Source organism: Manis javanica, chromosome 1, assembly GCF_040802235.1.
Source record: "Manis javanica isolate MJ-LG chromosome 1, MJ_LKY, whole genome shotgun sequence".
In the NCBI taxonomy this organism is placed as follows: domain Eukaryota; kingdom Metazoa; phylum Chordata; class Mammalia; order Pholidota; family Manidae; genus Manis; species Manis javanica.
The window spans coordinates 20,636,113-20,661,809 of record NC_133156.1 but is presented as its reverse complement, the minus strand read 5'-3'; the positions used below and the strand labels follow the sequence as shown (position 1 = coordinate 20,661,809).

Sequence of the window (25,697 nt, the reverse complement as noted above, 5' to 3'; positions counted from 1 at the left end):
TGGTGCTTTTGTTCGCACTTACAGGGACAGAGACGTAGCATGGCATGAAACATGGCTCAGTTCTATTACAAAAGAAACGTCAATGCACCCTACAGAGATCGCATCCCGCTAAGGATAGTCCGGGCAGAATCGGAACTTTCGCCATCAGAAAAAGCCTACTTAAACGCCGTGGAAAAGGGAGATTATGCAAGTGTCAAGAAATCCCTAGAGGAAGCTGAAATTTATTTTAAAATCAATATTAATTGCATTGACCCTCTTGGAAGGACCGCGCTCCTCATCGCAATCGAAAATGAGAACTTGGAGCTCATTGAACTACTGTTAAGCTTTAACGTCTATGTTGGAGATGCTCTGCTACACGCCATCAGGAAAGAAGTCGTCGGGGCTGTTGAGCTGTTACTGAACCACAAGAAGCCCAGTGGCGAAAAACAGGTACATGCAGAAATGCTGTTTATTTATTTATTTTCCTTGCAGAAGGTTTCTGTGGATGTTCGAACTCTTGCCCAGTTTTCAGATATAGAAACACTGAAACGAAAACTATTATGACAGAAGTTTACTGTTAAGTGCCCAGTTTATCTCCTCCAGACACCTGCACCTCTTACCCTGGCAAGTCAGACCCTTTGTAGGAACTAAAGCGAAACAAATAGCTTCGGTTGGCTTTCTGTATGTTGGAAACACGTGTGTGTCATGCCCAACGTCGACTGCTGGCGTTTACGGGTGTTTTTCCTCGTGTCTTTCATTTTCTGACCTCTTATAGTAGCAGCCTGAACTGTGCTATTTTCCTGTTCAATCTCCTCGCCTGTTCTGGAATTCGGCATCTTACTTCCGGAGTGAACGGTACCGCCTAATTTTGGTAACGTTCTTTAGCACATTCCAGTGGCTCCCTTTCAGTTAAGACTTAGATTTTTTAAAAAAGAGTGCTAGAAAATCACCGAACTCTGATGTAGGCTTCACAATGTCAAACTTACTAATGGCAAAAAGAGTGGCTATATGTTAATATCATCAGTAGCAGGTCAACCAAAATGGAACGCAATTATCAATGCAATGTGATCTTTTTTCCTGCTATCTCCCTGTTGCTTTTTGTTTGTTTGTTTGTTTGTTTTAACCACCAGGAAAAGTGGAGCAATCAAAGACATAAACAGATGAGGAATTTGTTGCTGTGACCTAGACCCTCCCCATTGCTCCTGCTCTGGGTCGGAATTGCCTGTCTGGCCCTTTCTCTTCTCACCAGGAGCTCTTCACTCCCCTGCATCAGGTCTCACTGACTAATTGCAAAGACGTTGCATGTACTGCGGTGGTTCAAAATCTGTCATTTAAAGACAGTCTTACACAATATGCGTTATTACAGCTCTAGCAGTTTTTACGCTATTTGATAATGCACAAATCTCTCTCTCTCTGCAGTGATAGACTATTAGGAGGTATTACATTCTTTTAAAGCAAGCTTTCTGCTGTAACTAGTATTATTGCTGCTTTGCTGTAGGACTTTTATCAGAACCCTTGCCCTTATTAGAAGGACTTCATGGCTGGGTGTCTCCTGAAGAACTCTGCCTGTGTCCCTGTGGCTGTGTTGGACATTCCATTCTTACGTCTGAGCACCACTCACCCCAGTCCCATTCCCGAACCCAAACTTTGATGAAACAACACTCCCAAATAACGATACTTGTCTGCCTGTGGCTTCACTGGATTTTTGCTGTTTCATATCCAGTTGTTTGTGGGTTATCTTTCTATCATATTGGTGAAATATATTGATAGAAAAATATGCTCACTTCATCTGTCCTTTCAAACTTGTGCAAGCCTTGACTGGGGTGGACAGATAATGGTGCCTTCCACAGACATATGCTATGTTATAGCCCAGTTTTTCACCACAAAGGAAGTGCAGGTCACCTAGGAATGAGTGGGACTCTGTTTTTAATCTCTGTAATTCAGGGGCTACTTCCTCAGTCACCTTGTGATGTTGAGATTCCTTCCACAATCATACCCCTAAGTATTTGCACGGTCTAGTAACAATGATCTTATATTGTCCATCCCCTCGTTTCATGTCTCTATCGGTAACCATAGACAGAGTGACTGTGGTCTAGACCATTTTAGATTGCAAGACGTTTTGAGAACAAAATCGCCATTAAATGTGTGTTTCATGTTTGTTACTAAATAACCTTAGTTCTATTCTCTAGAAAACATTGGTCACACATTTCAATGTCTCTTTGGTCCTTGACATTTGTGCTGGCCAGAGTAACGTGCTGTCTGGAGAAGATAACTGCTATTATAAGAGTGTTCGTTGGAAGATGTTCAACTTCGGAGCTGAACTCTAGTCTCACAAGTAGGTCCTGGGTCATTAGAGGCACTTAATCTGAACCCTGATTATTAATAAAAGGCAGTAAAGGTTTGCAGGCGGCCAGGAGTCTGAAATATCTCAGGCCAAGTGTTTCTGGAAGATTTCTCTTGTCTCAGTTTGCTAGCCAAGGATTTTACTTTTCTATTTGTACAGTCTAGAATTTCCTCTTCAGTGAAGGCTCTGAGAATAAACAACAATTCTATCTTTTTGTTTGAACTTTATAATTTTGAAAGAGCAAGTCCCAACTACCTCAGGGTTCCTGGTATCTCATAAAAGGAAAGTGAAGTTGTTACAATATGAAACGTATACAGTAGAGCACATGAGAGATGTCCTCGGGGCCTGGGAGTACAGTCAAACCCCACTAAAACCTTAGTGGTTCGATTTACTTTGATAATATACCTCCTAAGTATGACCAACATCCTTTGAAATAATTCTTTCCATAAATCATTGTGTTGCAGGTAAAAAATATGTTCTTGATGGGAATTGTTTCTCTTGTAAATTGTAATTCTTTATGTGATTCCTGTTATCATTGAAAGCCATTGTGTTACTATAACTTGTCTAATTTTCAGTCTCCTGGGGTTCCCCAAAGACTCTGGGACAACATTGCTGTTAATTTTGTTGAGGTCATTGAGGCCAAATGTTAAAACCTCCAAGCAATAATATCCAAGTGGAAAAATAAACACAAATTGTCCTAAAGTGAGTCAAGAAAGAGGATCTAATATGAAAAGCATGCAAATCTTATTTTCCTGACTTAGAACTTAAAATGTGACCAATGTGGATTAGGAAATACATCTTTCTTTTACAAATGTGTTTACATATTAATTTCTTTCTCCTGAAAAAGATGCACCATTTTATGGCATCCTGAAATCTTGAGGCCTGTGAGATTTCAGACTAACCTGTGTGCTTTCTAGGACTTCCACTAAGGAACAATTTACAATCTGTATAATTGTGCCAGGCGTGTGCTGGACACGGGGGAGGAGACAGTCTCCCTGTTTTCCGAGTCTTAAGGTCTAGTTGTGAAGAGAGACAGAAAAATATCCTGGGAATACAAATAAAGGTAATCATAATGGAAAAGGTGAAGGGAGATAAGTCCTCAGCTAATTATAAAGTTAAATTGACTGGGTTCAGTTAGTATAAAATATTACTGGGTAGAGAGGCGGGGGACCCAAGCAAAGGGCCTGAAGAAGAAAGAAGAATGTTCAAGGGGTTATACCTGGGAAAAGGGAACCCCGTTAACGAGAGACTTAAAGAAAAGGCTTAAAGGGCATGATTGGAGTGCACTCAGTTTTTGATTTAGTGAAATTGACATGTAGGAGGTGAGTAGAAATTTTGGACTTCAAGAAGGGGTCAGGGATTGATACATAGATGGTAGTGCACGGAAGCAAATAACATTACCTGTTTTCCTCTCATTCTGACGTTGGTTTCTCTTCCTGCCTTTAAGTATCGTGAAAATGCTTGCAATTTTTTGTATATGTAGTTGTGGTTTTCTCAAAGCAGCATCTAGTGAAGATATTTAGGTTTTGACAGATAAATAGATGGGCATAGATCATTAAATATTTCCTTCCATATTTAATGTAGACCTACATTAATCAGGGTGTTGAGATTCTAATGTTTTATTTTTATTTTTACTATCAGAAAATGGAAAGAGTAATACTTACATCATTCCTTTGATGCAGTAGATGGCGTAGAGCCCGCGGGCCACTGTACTCTAGCAGGAAGATGGGGTGTTCTGTGCTTGTCCTGGCCCTGTTCCCTTGCTAGAGTCACTACTCTGGTGATTCTCTGATAATTTCCTTGAACTTTTCTTTAACCTTCTTAGTACCTTATGTCTCTGCAGGGAATAACACAGGGACTTCTTAGCCCCCTTTTCAGCCAATTGATTGGCTACTTGACTTTTAATTATTTCTAGCAGACCTTGTTCTTTGCTGTCTTCTAAGGCCAGATTCAATTTCAGTTTCAGCTGCTCCAGTGAATGTTTGTCAGAAACAGAGCTTTGGTTTCAGGTCATAAGTTAGTTGTTCTCAAGTCTGCAGCATCTTCAAAATCCTGCAAGGGCTCGTGAAAGCATATGGGTTGCTGGGTCCTGGCCCCAGAGTCTCTGATGCAGGGACGGGAACTGGACCCCGGACCTCGATTTCTAATAAGTACCTGGGTGATAAAGACTTACGCTGTGAATCTGCAGGTGACACGTGAGAACCACTGGCTTAGAGGATGCTGGAAGTTCTAGACCACTGATAGCTCTGTGTTGTATGTTAGCTGTGTTGAACGATACTGTGCTAACATGACTTGCAGTTGATCTCAATTCCCTTAAATCTTAATGATTAAATGGCATTTAATATAGGAGAGTGTCCCAATTTCACTAATATGTTCTTTGTATTTTTCTCTTTTTTGGGGAAAAAGCTTTGCTAAACATTACTTGCTAGTTCAACAGCTACGATACTAGAGTATTTCCGTTGAAGAAATTTGGGTTTTAAAGCTCTACTGCAGAATACCAGATTTGGTTATTGTGTGGCATTTTGGAGGTCATCTGATCCAGTCACACCGTTTTACAAAGGAGGGGAAGGGAAGAGGGGCCCAGGGGGGCTTGGGGTGTGACCTGACCAAAAGGATCTATAAATTAATAGCCAGCAGCTGACCTTGAGAGAGTCAGAATGACATCATGATAGCACAATAATAATGCTAGATAACATCTACAGAGGCTGTCCTATGCCAGGAAATGATGAGAATTTTATTTGCATATCTGTTAATCGTCACATTACCCTGTGAAGGTAGATGCTATTGTTATCTACATTTTTAGATGGGGGACGAAGACACACAAAGCTGTAAGTGACATGTTCCAGATAACAAAACCAGGAAATGTAAGTGCTGGGACTCTGCTGTCTGGTTCCAGCCACTTCACTGATTCGAAGGGGAGTCGCTGAAATCGTTAATTAATTATCCTAATTTTGGATATGAGTTAGGTAACTCCAAGAGAGCCTCTAGATCTCCATATTCAAGCTGGGCCTCCATCTTGAACATTGTCATGCTGCGTAAATGAGCTGCTCAATAAATACTAAGGAGTAGGGAAGTCACTAGAAGCTGGGCCGCGTTGGGAAGCAGCGGAGCTGAGTGAAAGAAGTGCTGACTCCCAGCCCTGTTCTCCACTAGCTGACAGCACGAGTCTCCGAATCATTCTGAGCTTCGGTTTTCTTGGCTGTTAATTAGGATCATGTATTAATCTACTTGTTTCTAATAGTCTGGCGGTGTTCAAATGCTGTGAAAGCATTTTATGAGATAGCTTGTAATAACAACCTAGTATACTGTTCTTACTGTAGTATGTTATAACCTCTTCTTATTGACAAGCCAGTACACTAATAATATAAAATATGCTGAAAAGATGAAGTTAAGCACTGGCAAACCCCCAGAATGTGTGACTCCATTTCTCTTTTTTTTCATTTGAGAAATGCAGTCATTGGAAATAGAACCCGGTTCAGAGAAAGCAAAGGAGAATTTAATTTAGTTTACTCTTTTTTTTTTCCATCTCAGTGCTCATAGGGGATCTTTTTTTTTGTTTTTTAATAGTTTCAGTAGATTTCCTAATATAATTTGTGGCTTTAGAAACAGTACCTAGTATGTGATCACAAAATCAAAGGGTCTGGTATAGGAAACTGGCATTAGCATGTAAGTGGAAATAAACATCCAAACCAAAATACTCCTGCTGACTAAAAATAAAGAACACTTTTCAGCTGATATGGGCGCTAATAAATATATCCCTGGCTACTGGGCAGAGAACTGTGGTCTTTAAATAAATCTGCAATTTTCAGATTGAATTCATTTACTTTCTGCTTCAAGACTCAGATACCCCAGAAGGCTAACTTTTGACTCTCGCACTCATTTGAATTCCCTCGTTGGGCTGCAGAACAAGGGATCCGCCTCTGCAGTCCTGTGAGCTTCAGAGGGTCCCTGTCAGGTGACGCTACAAGCTGAGCCAGCCTGTGTGCTCTAGTCTCTACCGCTACCCCTTGCAGAATGAAACCATTCTAACTTTCCACAGCAGTTAACCAGTTGAGCTTGCACCTTTCCATTTGTTTTCATTACATCCTGGATGTTGACAGTAAGTGAACCTAAATATGAACGCAACCATCATCTTAGGTACTGTCAAAAGTCAGAAAATGGGAGAAGAGTGGGAGAGAAGAGAGAATTATAGTAAACTGTTAAAAAGATCTCCCCCCAAAATACTTACCTTACTGTGAGACAGTTAAGTCACCCATATTTCCTTTGTATTTTGATGTAAACAATCAATAGAAAAATTGTTTTACAGTATTGCCTAAATCTACCATTAATATGAGAAAGCTGAGATTCATCCCCAAATGGGACCTTTACAATGTACAAACATAAGGAATTTTTTATTGACAAGTACTTTGAAAGTCTCAACGTTAAGTTGAATCTTATTATTCCACAGCAGGGGGTTTAAAAGCTATTTTAACAAACAGCATAGATTGTGTTTAGTCAAATGGTAAATGACAGTCATGGGAGATCTGAATAATTCTGTCGTAAATGGAAGAATTTTTAAAAGGTGGCCTACGTTAGATTGTTATAGTGGCTTAAGTTAACTGGCCGTTTTTATTCAAAGTTAAATAATACATCATTTGACTTCCTTAGTTATGTTAACAGTTTGCTGTTCTTGAAGACCAACAAATTATAGTTAAGTAATTCCTCTGAAACATGTTCTCTTGTTCTTTTCTCTCAGCATACCAGAAAACAAAGTTATGAAAGTAGAAAAAAAAAAATCATTTGGGTCCACAAGAGTAAGGGGCTTTGGCCCTTCTGAAAATCACGTTAAAGAAAAAACTTCAAGCCGTAAAGAAAACAAGACTCGAAGCATCTAGGCTTCTCCATTCCACTAAAAGAAAATAAAATCAAGGACTTTATTCACTGTTTGGGGGCAGGGAAGGAGTGAGATACAGAGAGAGTTGAGAGAAAGGTTGGGACATAAATCCTGTTTTTTAATTTCAGGCAAATCATGTAGTCTTAAGCCTTGATTTGCTCATAAAAAAAAGGGGGCTAAAGTCTGTTCACCATGTTATAAAAATGACATAATCAACATACTGAAATGCCTACATTAAGAGAGCTCAGGATATGTAAGCCATTGAGCTTTTTACATTTCTTAAATTTAATTGAAAATAAGTATGTGTATTGAAGAGGCTAAATATTCCTCAAAGAAAGTGCATTAGGAAGTGTTAGTAGTAGTTTGAAGCCTGAGTTTATCTTAAAGTAAGACAGTGAAACTAATGTTTCAAATGTGGGCTTTGGTGAAAAGAGTTTTGGGGTTAATTTTATTAACCCCCCCTAATCCACTATAAATGTGATTAAATTAGAAAATAATAACATGTCTCCAGTGTTGCGTTAACTGAGCTTCATTAATTATAATAATTAGAAAAATTAAGGAATAACAGTGAGCCATTTAACAGCTGTAACTAATTGAAGAGATAAGGTGTTAATATAATGGGGAATTATAAAAAATACATATTATGGTTAGAGTATCTTAAAACTGTTTTCAAAATGTTCTTTACTTGCCTTCTTCTATATTTACATATTTTCTGATCAGATGCAAAATGAGCAAATTTTTATTGCCTTCAAATGAGGATTTAAGTCGTGTAGTACTTCAAATGTTCTTTTCAAAAATGAGTTTCTCAAGCATTTAGAAAGAGTGTTCTTATTTTCATTACCACAATTTATTCTTTACGTGATTGATAGTTTCTGGATCAATTATATTTTAATATATCGATGCTCCAAGTTGCTGTTGTTTGAATCATGTGTTAGAAATACTTGATAATAATTCCAAAATGTGAGCTTTGAGCCTGGAAGAGCTGCTTTATAGAATGTAGCTTTCTGAGACGACATGCAAACCCACCCAGAAGAGGTGGGTGCTCTTGGTGGGGGAAGAGCAATTCATGTTTGCAAATTTACCAACTAAATGCATAGCTTCTTGTCCCGTAAGTGTGAGCTCATGATGGGTGAGTGGAACGGGCTCTACTTCACCCCGTCCCCATTCCCTCATGTGTGTGACCTCATGGCATCATCCCCTCTCACTTTCTGCCATCAAAAAGTGTACAGGATTGTTCAATTTTGGATGTGCAGGCTCAATTGTTACACAAACCTAGTACTGTCAGATGTAAGTGTGAATTTTAAATACAATAATACTATGATAGATAAAGTATAAATTATAAGTAACTACACACTGAGATTATTTGTGCATTACCTATTATCCAAAATATAAGAGAATCCTCAATTAACAGCAGATTGAAGAGTTTTCTTCAAAAAACAATACATAATTTGAAAAATTAAGGAGGCTAAGGTACACTGTAAATTTCTATTCCCTTTTACCATAGGGTTTGTGGGTCAAGGGCTCGTAACAAATAGTTAACAGTAATTGAGCAGCACAATGTGCCGGTGCTGTCTTAAGTCCACTTTTCCATTGCTGCCTCATGTAAGCCTCCTCACACGCCTTGGGATGGGTTCTTTCAATCTTGCCGTTTTGAAAAGAGCAGTTGACTTACCCAGAGTCACTGAGGACTTAAATCACCCTCCCGCAGTCTGCGTGCACACTTGACGAACTGCAGAGCTCATTCCTGCTGACCTTCAAAGCAGCCTGGAATCCTTGTTTAATACTTGTCTAAATCACAGGAGTTAAGTGAGAAATAAAGGCATGCCCACACGAGTAGGGAACACAGCACGCTTTGGGGGACTGCCCCGCATGCATTTCCCCGGCTGTTGGATTGATCCCTCCCCCGTACCCTGAACCGTGAGGCATAAGGAAACCGAAGCTCAAAGGAGTGAAGGGGTCGCTGCAGCTGCTTTGCCCAAGAGAGCTGAGCGCAAGGCTCTCTGTTTTCATGGCCTTCACTGTGCCTCTGTCCAGCTGCCTGGACACTTTGGCCATGAGGTGTCCAGGCAGCGTAGCCTTTCAGAACATGCCACAGTCTAGGAGTAAAGCTTGCTTCTGAGCAGTCTAGAAAGATCTCTGCATGTCCTTGGCTCCCCAGGAGCACCCTGGAGTTCCTTCAGCCAGGGGCTCCCGACGGAGGCCTACTTCCCCAGCTGATCTCAGCTCTTCCTGGCTGCTGCAGGCAAGGCTTGGCAGTAGTGAAGCAGCGGTACTGGCGCACGGAGAGGTTGCTGGGACGAGGGACGTGAGACTGCACGTGTCAGGAGTGCGGAAGGTTCCTGGGCAGGCGGTGCGCACAGCAGTGTCACCCTGCGGCTAGGCCTGACGCGGGGGCCAAGGGACTCAGACAGGGGCTGTCTCTGAGCTGGGACCTGCCAGCTGAGGCCCACAGAAGTGGCGCCTGCCTCCCAGACTGGAGGGGGTGGTTCTGCAGACAACACACATGCTTTTCCTCATTCATGTGTGAGACAAGTCTTGAAACCCCCATGGGATTAAATATCCCTCTTCTTCGCTGCCATTATATCCTGTATAACTCTTTCTGCCTCTTAGAACATCATGTTAAAAATATGTATCACTTTCCCCTGTTCTGTGAACTTTGCAGTATACCAAGATGTGTGTACACACACACACACACACACACACACACACACACACACACACACAAACGCACACACTCACACACAGGTTTGTGCATGCAAACTCACCCATTCATAATAAAAATGTGGGAAATGGAACTGCTTTTCTTAAAATTACAGATAGCTTCATAGCTTTGGGAGAGGTTCTAAGGTGGTACGGTTGTCTGGTACAGTCACACATACAGCATTTATTATTCGGGCTGAGCAGAAACAACATGGAATCACTGTATGAATCTTGATCCGGAATCCCTGGCTTCAGTCCCACTGTAGCACTGGGGCAGGGGAGCAACTCGAGATGAAGGAGCCAGGAAAGTTAGCGAATGGTTTGGGTGAGCAAAGTTTCACTGAAAGAAGTATTATTTCCTCATCTCTTCTTGTTATTCTGTTATCTTTAAAATTCCCTTGGCTGCTTACTGTGACCAAAATATTGTTAAAATGTGATCACAAACAAGCTCTTGACCTTAGGGAATCTAATCTAGCCACCAGTTGCATCTTCAGGCTAAAGAAAGTAATAACATGGGATATGCGTCCTCACCCATGTTGTTTCTAAACGATATGGATTTTCCAATTGCATTTACATCTCTCCTTCTGCGGGACAGAGGAATGGTGCCTAATGTCTAAGCAATACCCGTATTAGATTATACAAGACCCCAAATCTGAAGAATCTTAACATCAGTAAAAGAAGAAAGAGACTAGTACCGTCATGTTTTTGTGAAATTATAAAAATACATCAAAATATTCAATAGATTTGGGCAAGTGTAATATGTGGGCATATTACAGGACTTTTTGTGTGTATTAGCAATATGATACAATCTTCACTTTAAATGGAATCTATGAAATTGTTTTGCTTGGCACTCATGTTAATTGTTAGCTGTATTAATGAAGTGCTTAAAATTTTAAAAACTTCTTTGATAAATTGTGTGTTTATTAAAAATGGCTAATTCATGCTTCTCCTGCACACTTTATCCTAAAGTGTCAGAGCCCATTAATCCTTTATCGGCTGAGGAGCCTTTGATTGTTCTGCCCTGACCTTGATCTACCAGCCTTAAAAAGCTACACTCCAAGCATATTCTATTTAGCGCTTCTCAGTCTAAATGTAAGGCCTGACCTGCAGGGACTGCTCATTAAATCTCATGTCCTAGAAACTCATGTGTGGGATGAGTTTTTCTTTGACTTACCATGTTTCTCTTAACCCAGACCTTGCCTGCCTGATTCTCTCAATCAAAAAGCAAAGACTCAATATCTAACTCTGAAATCAGAGAGAACCAAGGAGCATTTTGATGACATCCTTTCTCCCTGCCTCTCTCCCCCCACACACACTGACTCCTGGAACCATCCCCTTACACAGAAAGCGTAGCTTTGTAGGAGTTCAGGACACTTGCTGAAGATGACCGAGATGATTCATTCTTGGGCCAGGCTTAAAATTCTGTTTTTCTCTAGAATCAAATAGAAATATTTGCCATCAACATCACTTTAATCCCAGTGAAATATTTGGTGAAACTATTCTGTGAAACAGGGAAAGCTAGAAATAGAAATAAATGTTTTAAGGCTCCGTTTCACAGAAGAGGAAACGGTAGGAAAAGCTCAGGTTTGGAATCAGGCAGGTAGGAATGTAACCCCCAGCTTACAGCCCCTGGTACTCATGTGACCGACGGTGATCATGAGACTTGAAACAGCAAATGGAAGTGGTCACCTCTCACAATTAGGATAAGAATCAGAAATTTAAAATACTTTGTGGAAAGTGCTGGGTGTATTTACATTTGATTTAGTATTGTTATTAGTATGATGTTATCATCATCCATTCATTTCAGGACCAATGTACTGATTTGATGTATGTTTAAAGATTCACAATTTGTGTCACGCTTCTAAATTGTTATGAGCAGGTTTCAAATGCTGATGAAGACCACAGAGTCAAGGCTGAATTCTGGAGATATTCCTTCTGAGGAAAGGCTTTGTAGACATAATGGTTAGGAGGGCTGTGAATCTGTGAGAGGTTGGACGGGGGGCTTGAACCTGACTTCAGAGAGGTCTAGAAGTCAGGAGAGAGGAAATAGGTCAGGCTCAGATGTCTAAGTAAATTAAAACTAAACATATTATTTATCATAAAATAAAATGAAGTTTTACTCTCAATGTAAGAGAAAGAAAAGGAAAAATCTTGATAGAGGAAGGTGATTGGAGATGATCTCATAGGAGAATAAGCAGGTTTCCTTAGAGATATTTTAGGGGTATGTTTTCAGAAGTCACAGGACATTCAAATTCAATGTGTTCAAAATGAACGCAGGAAATCTACTCACCCAAGTCACACGGTTTCTTTTAATATATGTGAAGCAGATCCAGTGTGCTTTGACCTCACTTAAGGAAAAGACTGCCACCTGGTGAATACTTGAGGACTTTAAAAATACATGTATCCGTTTTGAACATCTGGCATAAACTTAAAAATGACAGTCATATACTTTATATTATTTTTCAATAGATTGCAGCTTCTGCACTCCACATTAGCAGAGATTTTGTTAAGATACCATCGGATCACAAGTTTCCATGAAATTTGTTCATTTCCACCTGATTTTATTAACTAGTATAAACCCATGTCTTATAGGTCACCTAATAAGCTTAAATGTTACCAAAAAAAACAAACAAAAATTTATGAGCTTCCATGACCTATCCGCTTCCTTTGATTTCTTTCTTATTTAATTTTGCAGCCAAATGACAAAAGTGATATTTCAGGATTGCTGTAAGGCTAATACATTTCATTCATTACACACATGACCTCAAAAGCAAACAGCACAGGAGGTCATTTTTCATTCTATATCTGGTGCTGCATCGGGGGGTCTGTGCTGATTTTCCCTGGGACTTAGTCTTCCGCATATTTTATCTGGGGCATTAGCGATGAGGAACAGCGATGAGGAATTAATTCCAAATATTTTCTTTTACTAAAACATTGCCCCTTCACCTGCCCTGATGTATATTTTCTGACATGTTAAAATAGAGGTTAAGGAGTCTCTTAGCTGGTTGCTTCAGAACTTACAAGTTGCTGAAGTCTTTGCTTCGCGGCTCTAAAGTTTCAAGTTCACTGCTAAAGGAACTCCATGGAAGAAAGAAAAGAAATGATTCTTTCCCAAAATGAACAAAATGTTGCCATTTTCTTTGTTTTGGGCCGAATAAAGCCGTTGTTCCATTAGGAGGAGAGAGGGTGCCCATCCTTTTCTCCTGCCTCCAGAGCCCCGCCCCTCGGCTGGCATGACCGAACCACATGTCTTTTCTCATTAGTTTCATGCTGTCAATTCCTAGAAGTTTTCCAAGTGTTATTTCACTTATTTTTATGCAATCACAGAGGAGATGTTTTCCAAAACAAGTGATTTCAGTAGATCTCCCTAGTTGTACAGCTCTATGTTTAGTCCTGATTGGACCCAGGAATTCCACTCTTAAGAATTTACCCAAAGAAAACAAGTTCTCAGATTCAAAGAGACATATGCACCCCTTTGCTTATCGCAGCACTATTTACAGTAGCCAAGACATGGAAACAACCTAAGTGTCCATCAGTATTCAACTGTTTTTGTCATTACCATTTCTAGAGAATGACCCAAACGCACCTGTGCATCCACACACAGGTGGCCTGATTCACTGGAAGTGCTTGCTTATTTCTAATAAAACAGTGATGTTAGCACTGGAGTACCTCTTGTCACCTGGAAAACACATAAAGGGACAGATGAAAACAGGAACGTGACGCTAGCCCTACTATGCGCTGCTTTTTACTTTGCTCTTTAGTCACAGGCTGGATTTTAGGAAGGTGGAGGATAAAAACATAAACAAAAACAAAGCCTGAGTGAAGAATTAAAAGGTTTCTATTGCAGGGGAAAAACTTGGGTTTGAAACGAATCACTAATTCATTTTCAGTGTGGTTCTTGATTGGGGAGTCCAGGTCTCCAGGAAAGAAAAGCAAACATTGTTGGTCAGAAAATAAGTTGGGAGTAAGAAAAGAGTTTTATCGGGCAAAGAGCCTCCATAGCCAGTTATTTTAATATTTCATAAAATATCATAATTCAGATTAAACAAAGGATAATGTGTCTTCCTGTTAGACAGTTAACTTTTTTCTCGAGTTTTCTCTTGCCTTTAGAGAGAGAGAAGCCATCTATGTCCTGCAAAATGCCTGGCCAGTGACGTATGAGGCTTGCTCCACGTTGCGGTCCTGTGCTGCGTGAAATGCCCAGGCTCGACCAAATGAGTGAATATTCATCCCCTCTGCTCTCTCGCTCCTAGGTGCCTCCCATTCTCCTCGATAAGCAGTTCTCAGAATTCACCCCGGACATCACCCCGATCATTTTGGCAGCTCATACCAACAACTACGAGATAATCAAACTGCTGGTGCAGAAGGGCGTCTCGGTGCCCAGGCCGCACGAGGTCCGCTGTAACTGCGTGGAGTGCGTCTCCAGCTCGGACGTGGACAGCCTCCGCCACTCCCGCTCCAGACTCAACATCTACAAGGCCTTGGCCAGCCCCTCCCTCATCGCGCTGTCCAGCGAGGACCCTTTCCTCACAGCCTTCCAGTTAAGTTGGGAGCTCCAGGAACTCAGTAAGGTGGAGAATGAGTTCAAGTCGGAGTATGAGGAGCTGTCACGACAGTGCAAGCAATTTGCCAAGGACCTGCTGGACCAGACACGAAGCTCCAGAGAGCTGGAGATCATCCTCAACTACCGAGATGACAACAGTCTCATCGAAGAACAGAGTGGGAACGATCTGGCCAGACTGAAGTTGGCCATTAAGTACCGTCAGAAAGAGGTGAGTGTTGCCAGAGTGTATTCATCCACCCGTCGTGGAATTTAACCATTATGGGATAAACTGGGGCTCCAAAATTAGGGTTGGGCTTTAGAGCGTTTTCTACTTATCTGTACCTGGATAATATTTATTGTTTGCCAGGTTAATAATTATGAAACTCACTGGAGAGTGGCAGTAAGTGGCTTAAGAATGGGAGCTGTTTTCTGGTAGCTGGGTTAAAATGGGCACCTTGACTGGAATAATGGAAAAGTGAGTGAATTTTGGAATCTCCACACCAATAGTTCTGGTTGTGCCACTTAAAAGTCTTGTTACTTTAGGGGGTCACACAGATCCCTTTGAACTTCAGTTTTCTCTGCGTAATGAACTTGACACTTACACCTGATTATATGTACTTATTTATACAAGAAAAATACTTTCCTCAGTAGGAAGTGTAAAGTGTATGGGTGTATGTGAAGGTACTTAGTACGTTATAAGGTCTTTTATTAATAAAACACATTATTAGATGTTATTAATGAAGGAAAAACCTTTAGTCTAATGGCGGATTAAAGTAGTAAACTTCTCTCACGTCTGGCCTAGTTTCTTGATTTCTTAGGAATAAGAAGTTAAAGTTTATTCCAGAAGAATGCTAGGTTTCTCATGAAATGTCTATGGATTTGAATATTAACTAAAAATGAGTTATTATACTTAGCACCTAGCATAATTGCTGTCTTTTCTCACCAAAAAACAAAAGTTTGAGTTGAGTGAGTTCTCAAAAAATTGTTGACTCTATTTCCAGAAAATAGTGGTTCTCTGTTCACTCTTGAATTATCTATTACAGAGTAATAGCTCTGTATTAAAAAAACTATATAATGGAGGTGAAAAAAGGAGAGAAAAAGAAAAAAAGACTTCTGAATTTAAGACGTGTTCAGTTTCTTTTGATCTTGGCCTTGATTATCTCACTCCAGCTCTGGCATATTTGAGGTTCAAGATGCCTGAATTTGCTTCCTCAGATTTTTCCTGTGGCGCTCTGGCCAGTTGCCATAGGAGCCTGAACTGGTTGACATGATCTTTTCCCCTAACAACAAAGGAAACAGCTTCTTTGACATACATTCCCCCCTGATTCTAAAATCACACATGCTAGTTGGAGCCATGTCACCAGGAACAACTTGTTTTTTTAGGTTCTTGTGTTTAGAACCCAGGGACCTGATATTTTAAAGGGTCTAGAATAAATTTAATACATAACTATAAGAAACTGATGAAAAACTTCACTTGATTAGAGATTTTACAATACTAGATGTATTTTACAATACATACAATAATTGCATGCATTAGAGCTGATAAAATGAGGTACGATGCTAATGTGGCCTCAAAATCTGGGCCAAACCTTCTTAAAAATCCATTATTACCACAATGTTGTACTCTTCTTTACTGGCTTTCCTTGGAGACGGGCATTTAAGGGATTAGCACAATGATGACAAAGGTCTTCCCTTATGACATGTCTGTTCAGTGCTGATATTGTCCTGTGCATGGGGAGCGGAGTAAAGTTCCCAGATGTTTGGTCTGTGAAATGACACAGGAGCGGCCGGCTAGGCTCACCTGCTGCACTTCTGTTCTCTGCATTCAGTGAACCAGTTTAACTCTAGTTGATGCCTACACTGATTTGGGTCCTCATATCGTAACTAATTTAACTTTTTCTTTGGTCGCAGTGACTTTTGTGAAGGCCCCGGAACCTAACACTCACAGCCTCTCTTACCATGCCCTCATAAAGGAATGCCACAAATGATATTTAATCAACAAAAACTGCCAAGTCCTTGTCAGAGGGTTGTCCAAGACAAAAACTGTAACATGAATTTCTTGCATAGTAACATGAGTCCATATTTTTATCTAAAAAAATATCGTTTATCATTTTTATATGGTCTATTCATCCATTTCTTCATTCATTAACTCTTTGAACACACATTGTACAGAACACACCCCAGGCCATGCAGAGAATACAGTCCTCTATGGTGTTGTGGAACTTAAACAGTCTACTATGGGGAGACAATAGCATGCGCAAGATAAATTGTGCTGTTTTGTTTCTGAAGGACTGAAAAGGGTCACTCCTATTAAACATTGTTTCTTTGCTTAGGCTGTCTTGTCTTGGCAATGGGTATAATTCTCTTTTCTGCTCCTGGCCAGGTACGTGATTTTAGAGCAGTTACCTCCAGACTTCTGTTCTCCCAGGGTTAAAGTGAGAAAATGCTGCCTACCTCAGAGGCTGGCAGTTAAGATGAAGTGCGATAGCACAAGCGCAGAGCTCAGCACACTTCTGGCATATTTACCCATGAACGAGTAGCTACTGTCCTTATTAGCTGTGACTCTTGTTATCATTGCTTCCGTTTATCCCTTCAGAGACCCACACTATGAGAGGCTGAGCACGTGCAGGAAAATGCTGCGCATGATTCTGTTCTATCCTGTGCAGCAGAAGGGTTGGCTTCATCATTAAACCTTTTAATATTTGTAATAAATATGCATGCAGGCCTCAGGGTTTGCATCATACTTTTGAATATCAAAAATAAGTTTATCCCTACAGGCTATTGGTGTCCTCAGTACTCAGAACCATTTGTAGTCAAACATACATTCTCATCCAAAATGTACAAGGTATGGATTCTATCCCAGCCCCTAGGGAGTTCATACTCTAATTCTTCCTTCATAGGCTTCAGAAGTCACTTATCCTGTGGACTACACGTTTGACTTTAATTTGTCCTTGTGACTTGCATTTTTAAATGTATTTTGGGCATTGGTGACATATGCCCTTTGAACCTGACTGCTACAGTGCACGACCTCAGAATCGGGAACTGAGATGACAGCAGTGTTCATAAAAAATGTTAAGCATATGGTAGGATTTTAACACATGAAGCTGCACTGAGCGATATAAATAATTGTGAGACTTGTAAAAGGGGTAAAAAGCAGCATTTCTGGAGCTTGTGATTTATATATTTAAATCACAGCTTCTCTGGAGCACTCCCCACTGGCGATGGGTTCCCGTGCCTCCCCTTCTGTGCCCCTTGCACATGCACTCACCTGCTGTTGCCAGGCAAAGGCGACGAGGACCACAGGTTCCCCGGGCCTCCGCTCAGCCCCCTCCCTGGGCCCAAACACCGCAGGGCCCACCTCTGACTGATGGAGGAAGCACATGCCTGCTTGGGGCTTGTCAGCCTGCTTGACGGAACGCTGACAGGTCATTAGGCGTTTAATTTAACAGGAGATTTTTAGAGTTTGGAATTCAATCCCCAGGAGTTTCTTTACAGCTAATTAAATGGCATGAAACCACTTTCTCCTAACTCCCATCTGAAAGGGATTTTTTTCCCACAATGAAACATGTCATTGTAGATGTCCAAAACATTGTCCGGAACTGCACCGGGTAAAAAGTGATACATTTACATTTTATGAAACAATAAAATAGCATGTAAATCATAGCTTTGTTTTGATACTGCTTTAAATAAATGCAAAACCAAAGGATTAGGCAATTTATGTGCAAAAAGGCTTCCTCCCCGTTCATCTGACAAAAACATGTTTATCTGCAGAACAAGCAACTCCTTCCGATGCAGTTTTCACATGCCGCAGACATAAACTAAAAACAGTAGGTTAATGATAATATCTTTGAAAAATTCCACTGTGTTCCAGATATCTTCTCTTGGTCCCCAAATGGATTACTTTTCTGCATAAAACTGGCACTTCGGACTCCATGATGATTGACAAGCAAGGGTCGTTAGTAATAAGATACCTGTTTTCTGTTTTCAGATATGATCATCGAGCTTGTCAATGATGAAGAACTGTTTCTTGTTTCTTTTGCACAAAACTCACATTTAAGTTTGAGGGTTTTTTTTTCAATGGGTAGTCATTTAATGTCCCCTATTTTCTCAGTCACCATACACTAAACAAAATGAAGAACTACCAGGTTTTTGAATTATGGATTTAACAGCTTAACCCAACCCATATATTTCCTGGAGAAATCCAAAACCCAACAGGCTGTCTTAGAGAAATTTATGAAACAAAAGCATTATCATGCTCAAAAAATGGCTGATGGCTTTCAGATGTAATATGAGCTCTCCAGATCCTTTAAAATTGTGCAAGTAAGACGGAATTTTAAACTTACTCTCACCTTCATTTTCCTTTGACCATATGAGGCATAGTCACAGTTTTTCTAACCAGAGGTTAATTGCTTTTTGTTTCGAATCTTGGAAACAGAAACATGCAGTAAAACTCTCTGGGATTTATAATGCCCATGCTCTCGTTTGGTGACTCACAATTCTGAAGCTGAATTTCGAAACTGTGTGTTTACCGACTGCTTCTCAGTAATACAGAACTGGGAAAACAGGGACGTGGGATCATGGCTTAGTTCTTTGTGTCACACTCTGTTCCCTTTTTCCCTCCAGCCCCGGAGAAATCTTTCGGCCTTCCTCCCCCTGGTTGCCTTTTTACCTTTGTCTCAGCTCAAGCCACCCACCCTGTTGGCAGCTTCCTGTGTGTGTAGAAAGGCCTGCTTTTCCTTTGCCCTCAGCGTGGATTCAGTTTTAAATCAGGGGCACTATTGTTTTTCTCCCTGGCATTCTCTCGGCTCAGTGATTTTCTCCAGGTGGCCCTGGGACACGCAGCCTGGAACCTGTTCCTACCCTTTGCCACACACCCCTTTTTTAGCTGCTCGTGGGGGGGAAGCTGGAAATCTTGTCGGCAGCTGCTACTGCAGTTAACACGTGAGGAAGCCCGTGGGGGGGATGAGGGGCCCTGGCCAGATGTGCTTTCTCTCTCTCCAACTGCAATTCCACAAATGCTTGCATGGTGCCCATTCTGTGCCAAGGGCAGAGGACAGCAAAATGGAAAGACAGCAAGCCAGAGGCTGAGTGTGGATTTCTTCCAGAACTTTCCTAGAACTTGTGATTTTTTTTCCTCCTTGCTTAGATAATAAAATGAAGTTTGTGTGTGTGTGTGTGTGTGTGTGTGTGTGTGTGTGTGCGCGCGCGTGTACGTGTGTGCTGTAGTTACCTATGCAGAAAATGCTGGCTGTAAACTCAAAATATCACTGCAGCCCGACTTTACTAACGATTCCTATGCGTCTCCATCCCTTATGATGTCTCCCTCATTGCCTTCTGTCCTTATTCAGTCACTTCCTTACTGACGAAAGCCTTACTGCTGCCTGCTGGTGACACGAGTCAGAGACAAAAGTCTCGCCCTCAAATAACTACTAGATTATTAAGGATGACAGAAAATAGCCAGCAGCTGTCACAGTGTGGATCCCAGAGGCCCAGGCAGAGCTGCCTCCCCGACACCCAGGGAAACAGGCCCTGACTTTGTCCGAGGATGACCACCCATCACCGTGATGCGTGGTGGCCTTGGGAGCCTCAGCTCCTCACCTGGAGGCTCAGGGCTCCCCGACAGCCTCCGTGCAGGCTTCTCAAGACTGAGCCGTGGGGGTTACAAGAAGCTGCTTCTGTGGTCGGGCACGTAGCCAAGGCACACCCCAATTTGCAGCCATCTTTTCTACCTCACTTTTGGATATGATGGATTTAAAATAGCTAAGGATGACTCTCGACTGACCCGAGTAACTGGGAGTGTGCCCTCCGTTAACAGGAATCACGAAGAAGGATCAGGCTTAGAAAGACAATAGGTTCTTTCCTGGACAACAGGAGTTTGAGAAAACAAAGGTAATATTGATTTATATACTTAAATCACAGTGAAATATCACAGAATTGTGAAATATCGTAAATTGTTGTTTTAAGCCACTAAGCTTTGGAGCGTAGATAATTGGGGCTCTTGTCAATCACCAAGGCCTGCCAATCTTATTGGTCGTGATATTCCCTAATACTTCCCCAATCATTTCCCTCCCTTCTGGCCTTACTCTCTCCTGCTCTGTTTGCATGTTGTTGAGCCGTAGACCAGTGTGTCTCACCCAGTTCCCTGCCCCCACGGCTCCACACTCAACCCTCAAATTCACACGACACAGCAGAATAGGTAATATGTAAACAATCCCCACATTAAAACCCTTCTGTTAAGGTATAATAAATACTACTCTGTTGTTTTTTATTTTGGCAAAATATACAGCATAAAATTTATTGTCTTCACCATTTTTAAGTATACACTTCAGTGGCGTTAAGTAAATTCATGTTGCTGTGTACCCGTCGCCACCACCCATCTCTGAAACCTTTTCATCTCCCCAGCCTGGAACTCTGTGCCCACTAAACAATGGACAGTTTTCCCTCCACGTTTCCCCCTGCCCCACCTCAGTCCCTGGCAGCCCCCTTCCCACTCCCTGTCCCTGTGAGCCTGACTCTTCCAGAGGCCGCGTATGAATGGAATCATACAACATCTGTCTTCTGGTGTCTGGTCTATTCCACTCACAGCCATGTGTCCAAGGTTCACTCATGCCGTAGCGTGTGTCAAAATTCCGTTCTTCTCTAAGAATGCGTAGTAGTTGGAATGTCTGCACCACATTTTCTCTACTTGTCTCTTCATGTGCATTTGGATGGTTCCCACCTCTCGGCTCTTGTGAGTGATGCCGCTTCATTACGTCATTTTACAACCCTGACCTGGTTCCCTCTCCCTTACTTTATATCTCCTATAAAATAAAAACCAAGCTCCTTAGCAAGATAGAGCGAATCTGGACCCTGACTGTCCACCTGGCTTCATCTCTCACCCCTCCCCGGCCTGCCTTGTGCGCTCAGCAATTCCAGGGGGCAGGGATTTCCTCTCCTGTGATGTGCTCCATGAATGTTACCTCTGTGATGTTCTTGTTATGTGATTCCTTCCACACACCGTCACCTGGCTGCCTCCTGGTCAGTCTTTCAGGTGCTAAGACTCGGGCTCCAGGAAGGTCTTCACATGTCCTCTCTGAGCCGGGTCTGCGCTGCCTCTGGCGTGTCCGGAGCATGTACACTTACTGCGTTACATTACATACAGTTCATTGCCGACATGCCTCTCTTCTTCACAAGACCATGCGCTCTGTGAAGCCAAGATCTGTGCTTTTTATTTTGCTGTATTTAGCGTCTGTAAGGACACTGGCTTGTGGTATGAGCTCAATAAAAGTCTGTTGCACTTAATACTATTTTTCTTGAAGTCAAACAATCCACCCTTTTTATAATACCTTGCTGGTATTCCTTCTAAAGGATTTTGTATTGCAGAATAACTTGATCATTGGGGAGGAGAAAGTAGCAAAACTTTGTATGTAACTTTTGTTGAGTTCTGTCTCTGCTTGTGACAGTGGTAAACGCCGTAGAGAAATACAAAGGAACGGTGCGTAGCTCTCTTGGGGGTAGTAGATACTACTTAAGTAGCATTTAGGCGAACAGACCAAAATAGAGCTGTTTTGTAGGAGTTTGCTTTTAAGGCAGAGATTTGAGTTTTGCAGCTGTTTCTTTTAAGGAGAAACTGTCGATAACCCAGGATATAGAAGCAGCATTGACCTTTGAGATCAGGCCAGTAGACTAGCTTCTCTCTGCAGCAACCATGTGGATTGAGTGTCTTAGATTCTTGACAAATCTTTCTGGAAAGGTCAGTGAGTGACTGCGCAAGAGAATCTGCTACCCAAGGATACTGGAGAAAGAAGAGATCTAAAAATCATGCAAATACTGTTTTTGAATTTTAAGTGACAAAACACTTTTTTGCTTAGAATGTAATCAGTGTGTATGAAAATCACTGGCTGAAATCTAACATGTTATATATTACTTGCTCCTTAAATGAAATTCACAAGATTTAACCTTTTCTTTATAATTCGGAGCTTTGGAATGAACCTCGGTTGTTAGACAGTGTGGTCTAGCTATAAGCTTAGGATTTTTAAAACATGGATATTAATAGCTCTTTCAGCCCATGTGAAATTAGCAGAGAAATCTTTTTTACATGGAGTCTCTCTCCTCACTATTAAGGTTTCAGCTATCTGTTCTTGCTAGAGTCGGTGCACTTTCCCTTGTGTATTTACTTATTTTAATTGATTTTTGATTAAGCAGACCAATAACTACTCCAGGTAGAAGTGGGGGAAAATAAAGGCAGAGTTATCAGAATGAGGGCCTGAGGACTCCTTTGAGATACAAGGCATAAGATTTCATGCACTGGAAAGACCCGAATACTATGACATTTATTCAAATTCTTTGACACCTCTTTTTTCTTTCTCAGGTGTCCAATGGATCAAGGTTGCTTACGAAAATTACTTGTATTTGGATACATGTGTGTGTGTGTGTGCACGTGTGTGTACAAATAGATACGATACCATGTTATGGAAACATTGAAAACTGAATATAATTAATGTAAAGTTGTTTATACAGACCTCATAGGAAGTATAGAAATTTTAATTAATTTAACCAAGCATTTACTGTATTAGAAATGATAAACATGGGAACATGGCAGGGATGCTGCTAACATTTAGAGAATAATTTAATTGGAAGCAAAATGCAACAAGAGGATTTTTTAGCTGATCATATTAAATAAACTTAATTACTTGCTGTCAACCACATCACCTAGTTAAGCACTGAAAAAAACATTGATGGTGCTTATTTTTGCTCCAATAGTTCATGAAATGCCCCAGCAAATTTTCATGGAGAATGGGCTGAGGTTGCTATGGCTTGAACTACTTTACAATAAGTAATCACCAATTGTTAGAAGGGTCTCTACAAGCAAATAACTTAAAGATACATGGAGAGAGCGGGGGGGAGGTGTTGGCAGCAATATTTGGCATTATAATATGATGCTCTTCGTGTTAATGATAGTTTCAAGCTTTGCTAAAGAATTTGAATTTTGTTTTTCTGTCAAGCAGTAGGAAAATTTCAGTTAGGGAGGTAACAATAATAAGTCTGTAAAACCATTAACTCTGGTGGTATTAATAAGTTATTTTACTTTTAACATGTTACTTCTACCATATTTTATAGTGTCACTTTCTTTGTCTATACAATGAAGGTGTGGGAGATACTATCCATCTCTGAAATCCTATTGTTTTAATATTATGTGGAAGGCAGTTTCAACAGTGTTTTTATAATAAGGTAGAATGTCTTCATGGGAGGAATTGTCTCCCCCCCAAATTCGTATGTTGAAGCCCTAACTTCTGGTCTTAGAAGATGACTATGTTTGCACATAGGGACTGTAAAGAGGTAATTACATTAAAATGAGGCCAGTGAAATGGAACCTAATCTAATCTAATCTATAAGACGAGGATATTTGCACTTACAGAAAAATGCCAGGATGTTCACACTCCAGGGAAAGACCAGGTAGGGACAAAATGGGAAGCTAGCCATCTGTAAGCCAGGGACCTGGGCCCTAGAAGGAAATAAACCTGCTTGCACCTGACCTTGGACTTCTAGCCTCCAGAGTTGTGAGAAAATAGTTTTCTCTTGTTGAAGCCACGCAGTCCATCATATTTTTGTTTTTTGGAGTTTTTTTTGGCAGTGCTAGTAAACCAATATGAGTGCATTAATAATTATTCCATAAATCCTATAGTATATATTTATATTGCTCTCAACTCTTACATAATTCTGGCTGGTGCCTTATGAGACTAATGTTATTATTTATTTTAAATTAGATAAAACTGAAAGGAAACAAGATAAACATAAAGGAAATGATATGAGGGAGTGAAGTTCTTGCAAGAAAATCAACTAACCTCTGAGGAAAACAGTTTTGCACTAAGGATAGGTGATCTTGAAAACCAACTAATAAACTCAGATATTAGCCTTTAAGACAGAAGTCATGTAAGTAAATCAAAGAATCAAGGCAAACTATCAAAACTTGTGAAGAAAATGGAATTTCAATTGTATGTTTTAGAGCAACCTATTTCCTTGACAAAATAGTAGCAAATTGAATACAACAATGTATAAAAAGAACAATACACTGCTACCAAGTGGATTATCCTACGTGTACAGGTTCAATTCAGTCCATCACGTCAACAGACTTAAAAAGAAAAATAGCATGATCATTTCAGGTGATGCAGAAAAAACATCTGGCAAAAATCCAGCAACAAGTCATGATAAAAATTCTCAGTAAACTAGGAATAGAGGGGAACTTCCTTGACTTCGTAAAGAATATCTATAGAAAACCTGAAGCTGACATACATGATGGTGAGAAATTCAACACTTTTCCACTAAGATCGGGTACAAGACAAGCAAGATGTGATATAAAAGGCATTTAAAAGTGTAGGCAAAGGGTCTGTTTGTGTTTATACAGAGGATCAAAGCCTAATTTGGCTACCCCGAAAATGAACTAAGATACGATATGAAGAAGAACTTCCAACATCAGCACTCTCTGGAAGAGTCATACCAGAAGATGACCATCAAGAAACCCCAACAAAGATCTACGCACTGCTACAGGTGTAGCTGCATTCATCCCACCGGTTCCTGGACTTGCCATGGGAATGAAGAAGGAGATATCTAAGCTGGCCTGTGCATACAGTAAAACAACAAATTTGACTGGATCTATACTGTTGGAACTCAACCAAGAATTAGGAGAAGTGCAAATTGTAGCATTCCAGAATCTTACAACTACAGACTATTTACTGTTAAAAGAACATATGGGATGTGAACAGTCCCCAGGAATGGGTTGTTTTAATTTGTCTGATTTCTCTCAGACTGTTCAAGTTCAGTTGGACAATATTCACCATATAATAGATAAGTTTTCACAAATGCCTAGGGTGCCTAACTGGTTTTCTTGGTTTCACTGGAGATGGCTGGTAATTACAGGTCTGCTTTGGTTATGTAACTGTACTCCTATTATGTTAATGTGTGTGTGCAATTTAATTAGTAGTTTAAAACCTATACATGCTGAAGTTACTCTACAAGAAGGTATGTCAAAGAAATAATCAATCTTCCCAGGTTTTCTTCCACCTGCTACTTCTCTAGCTTTTCTTCTTCCTTCCTAATTATAACCCTAATTATAACCCTCGATGCCTCATATCGAATTTACTGAGTATCATAATTCTTCCAAGTGGTAAAGACACCTCAAGACAAATGCTGGGCATAGAAGCCACAGGGCATAAAATATGCAAAGAAGTAAAAAGCTAACCTTTTCAAACAATAAGGCTTCTCTCTCACTTACCAACTTT

The 25,697-nt window shown here is 40.7% G+C and overlaps 1 protein-coding gene across 5 annotated transcripts in view; it reads left to right on the top strand.

Annotated features, from left to right (window-relative positions):
* TRPC4 (transient receptor potential cation channel subfamily C member 4) overlaps positions 1–25,697 on the top strand; it is a 155,396-nt gene that overhangs the window by 49,641 nt on the left and 80,058 nt on the right. For 4 of the 5 annotated variants that reach the window (XM_073229465.1, XM_073229470.1, XM_073229456.1 and 1 more), the window contains 2 exons: positions 25–429; positions 14,150–14,668. In XM_073229465.1, coding sequence (XP_073085566.1) covers positions 52–429; positions 14,150–14,668 — 897 coding nt within the window. In that variant the 5' untranslated portion in view covers positions 25–51. Of the gene's footprint in view, positions 1–24; positions 430–14,149; positions 14,669–25,697 lie in introns of those variants that run through there. The other variant, XM_037012067.2, reaches the window with a different exon arrangement.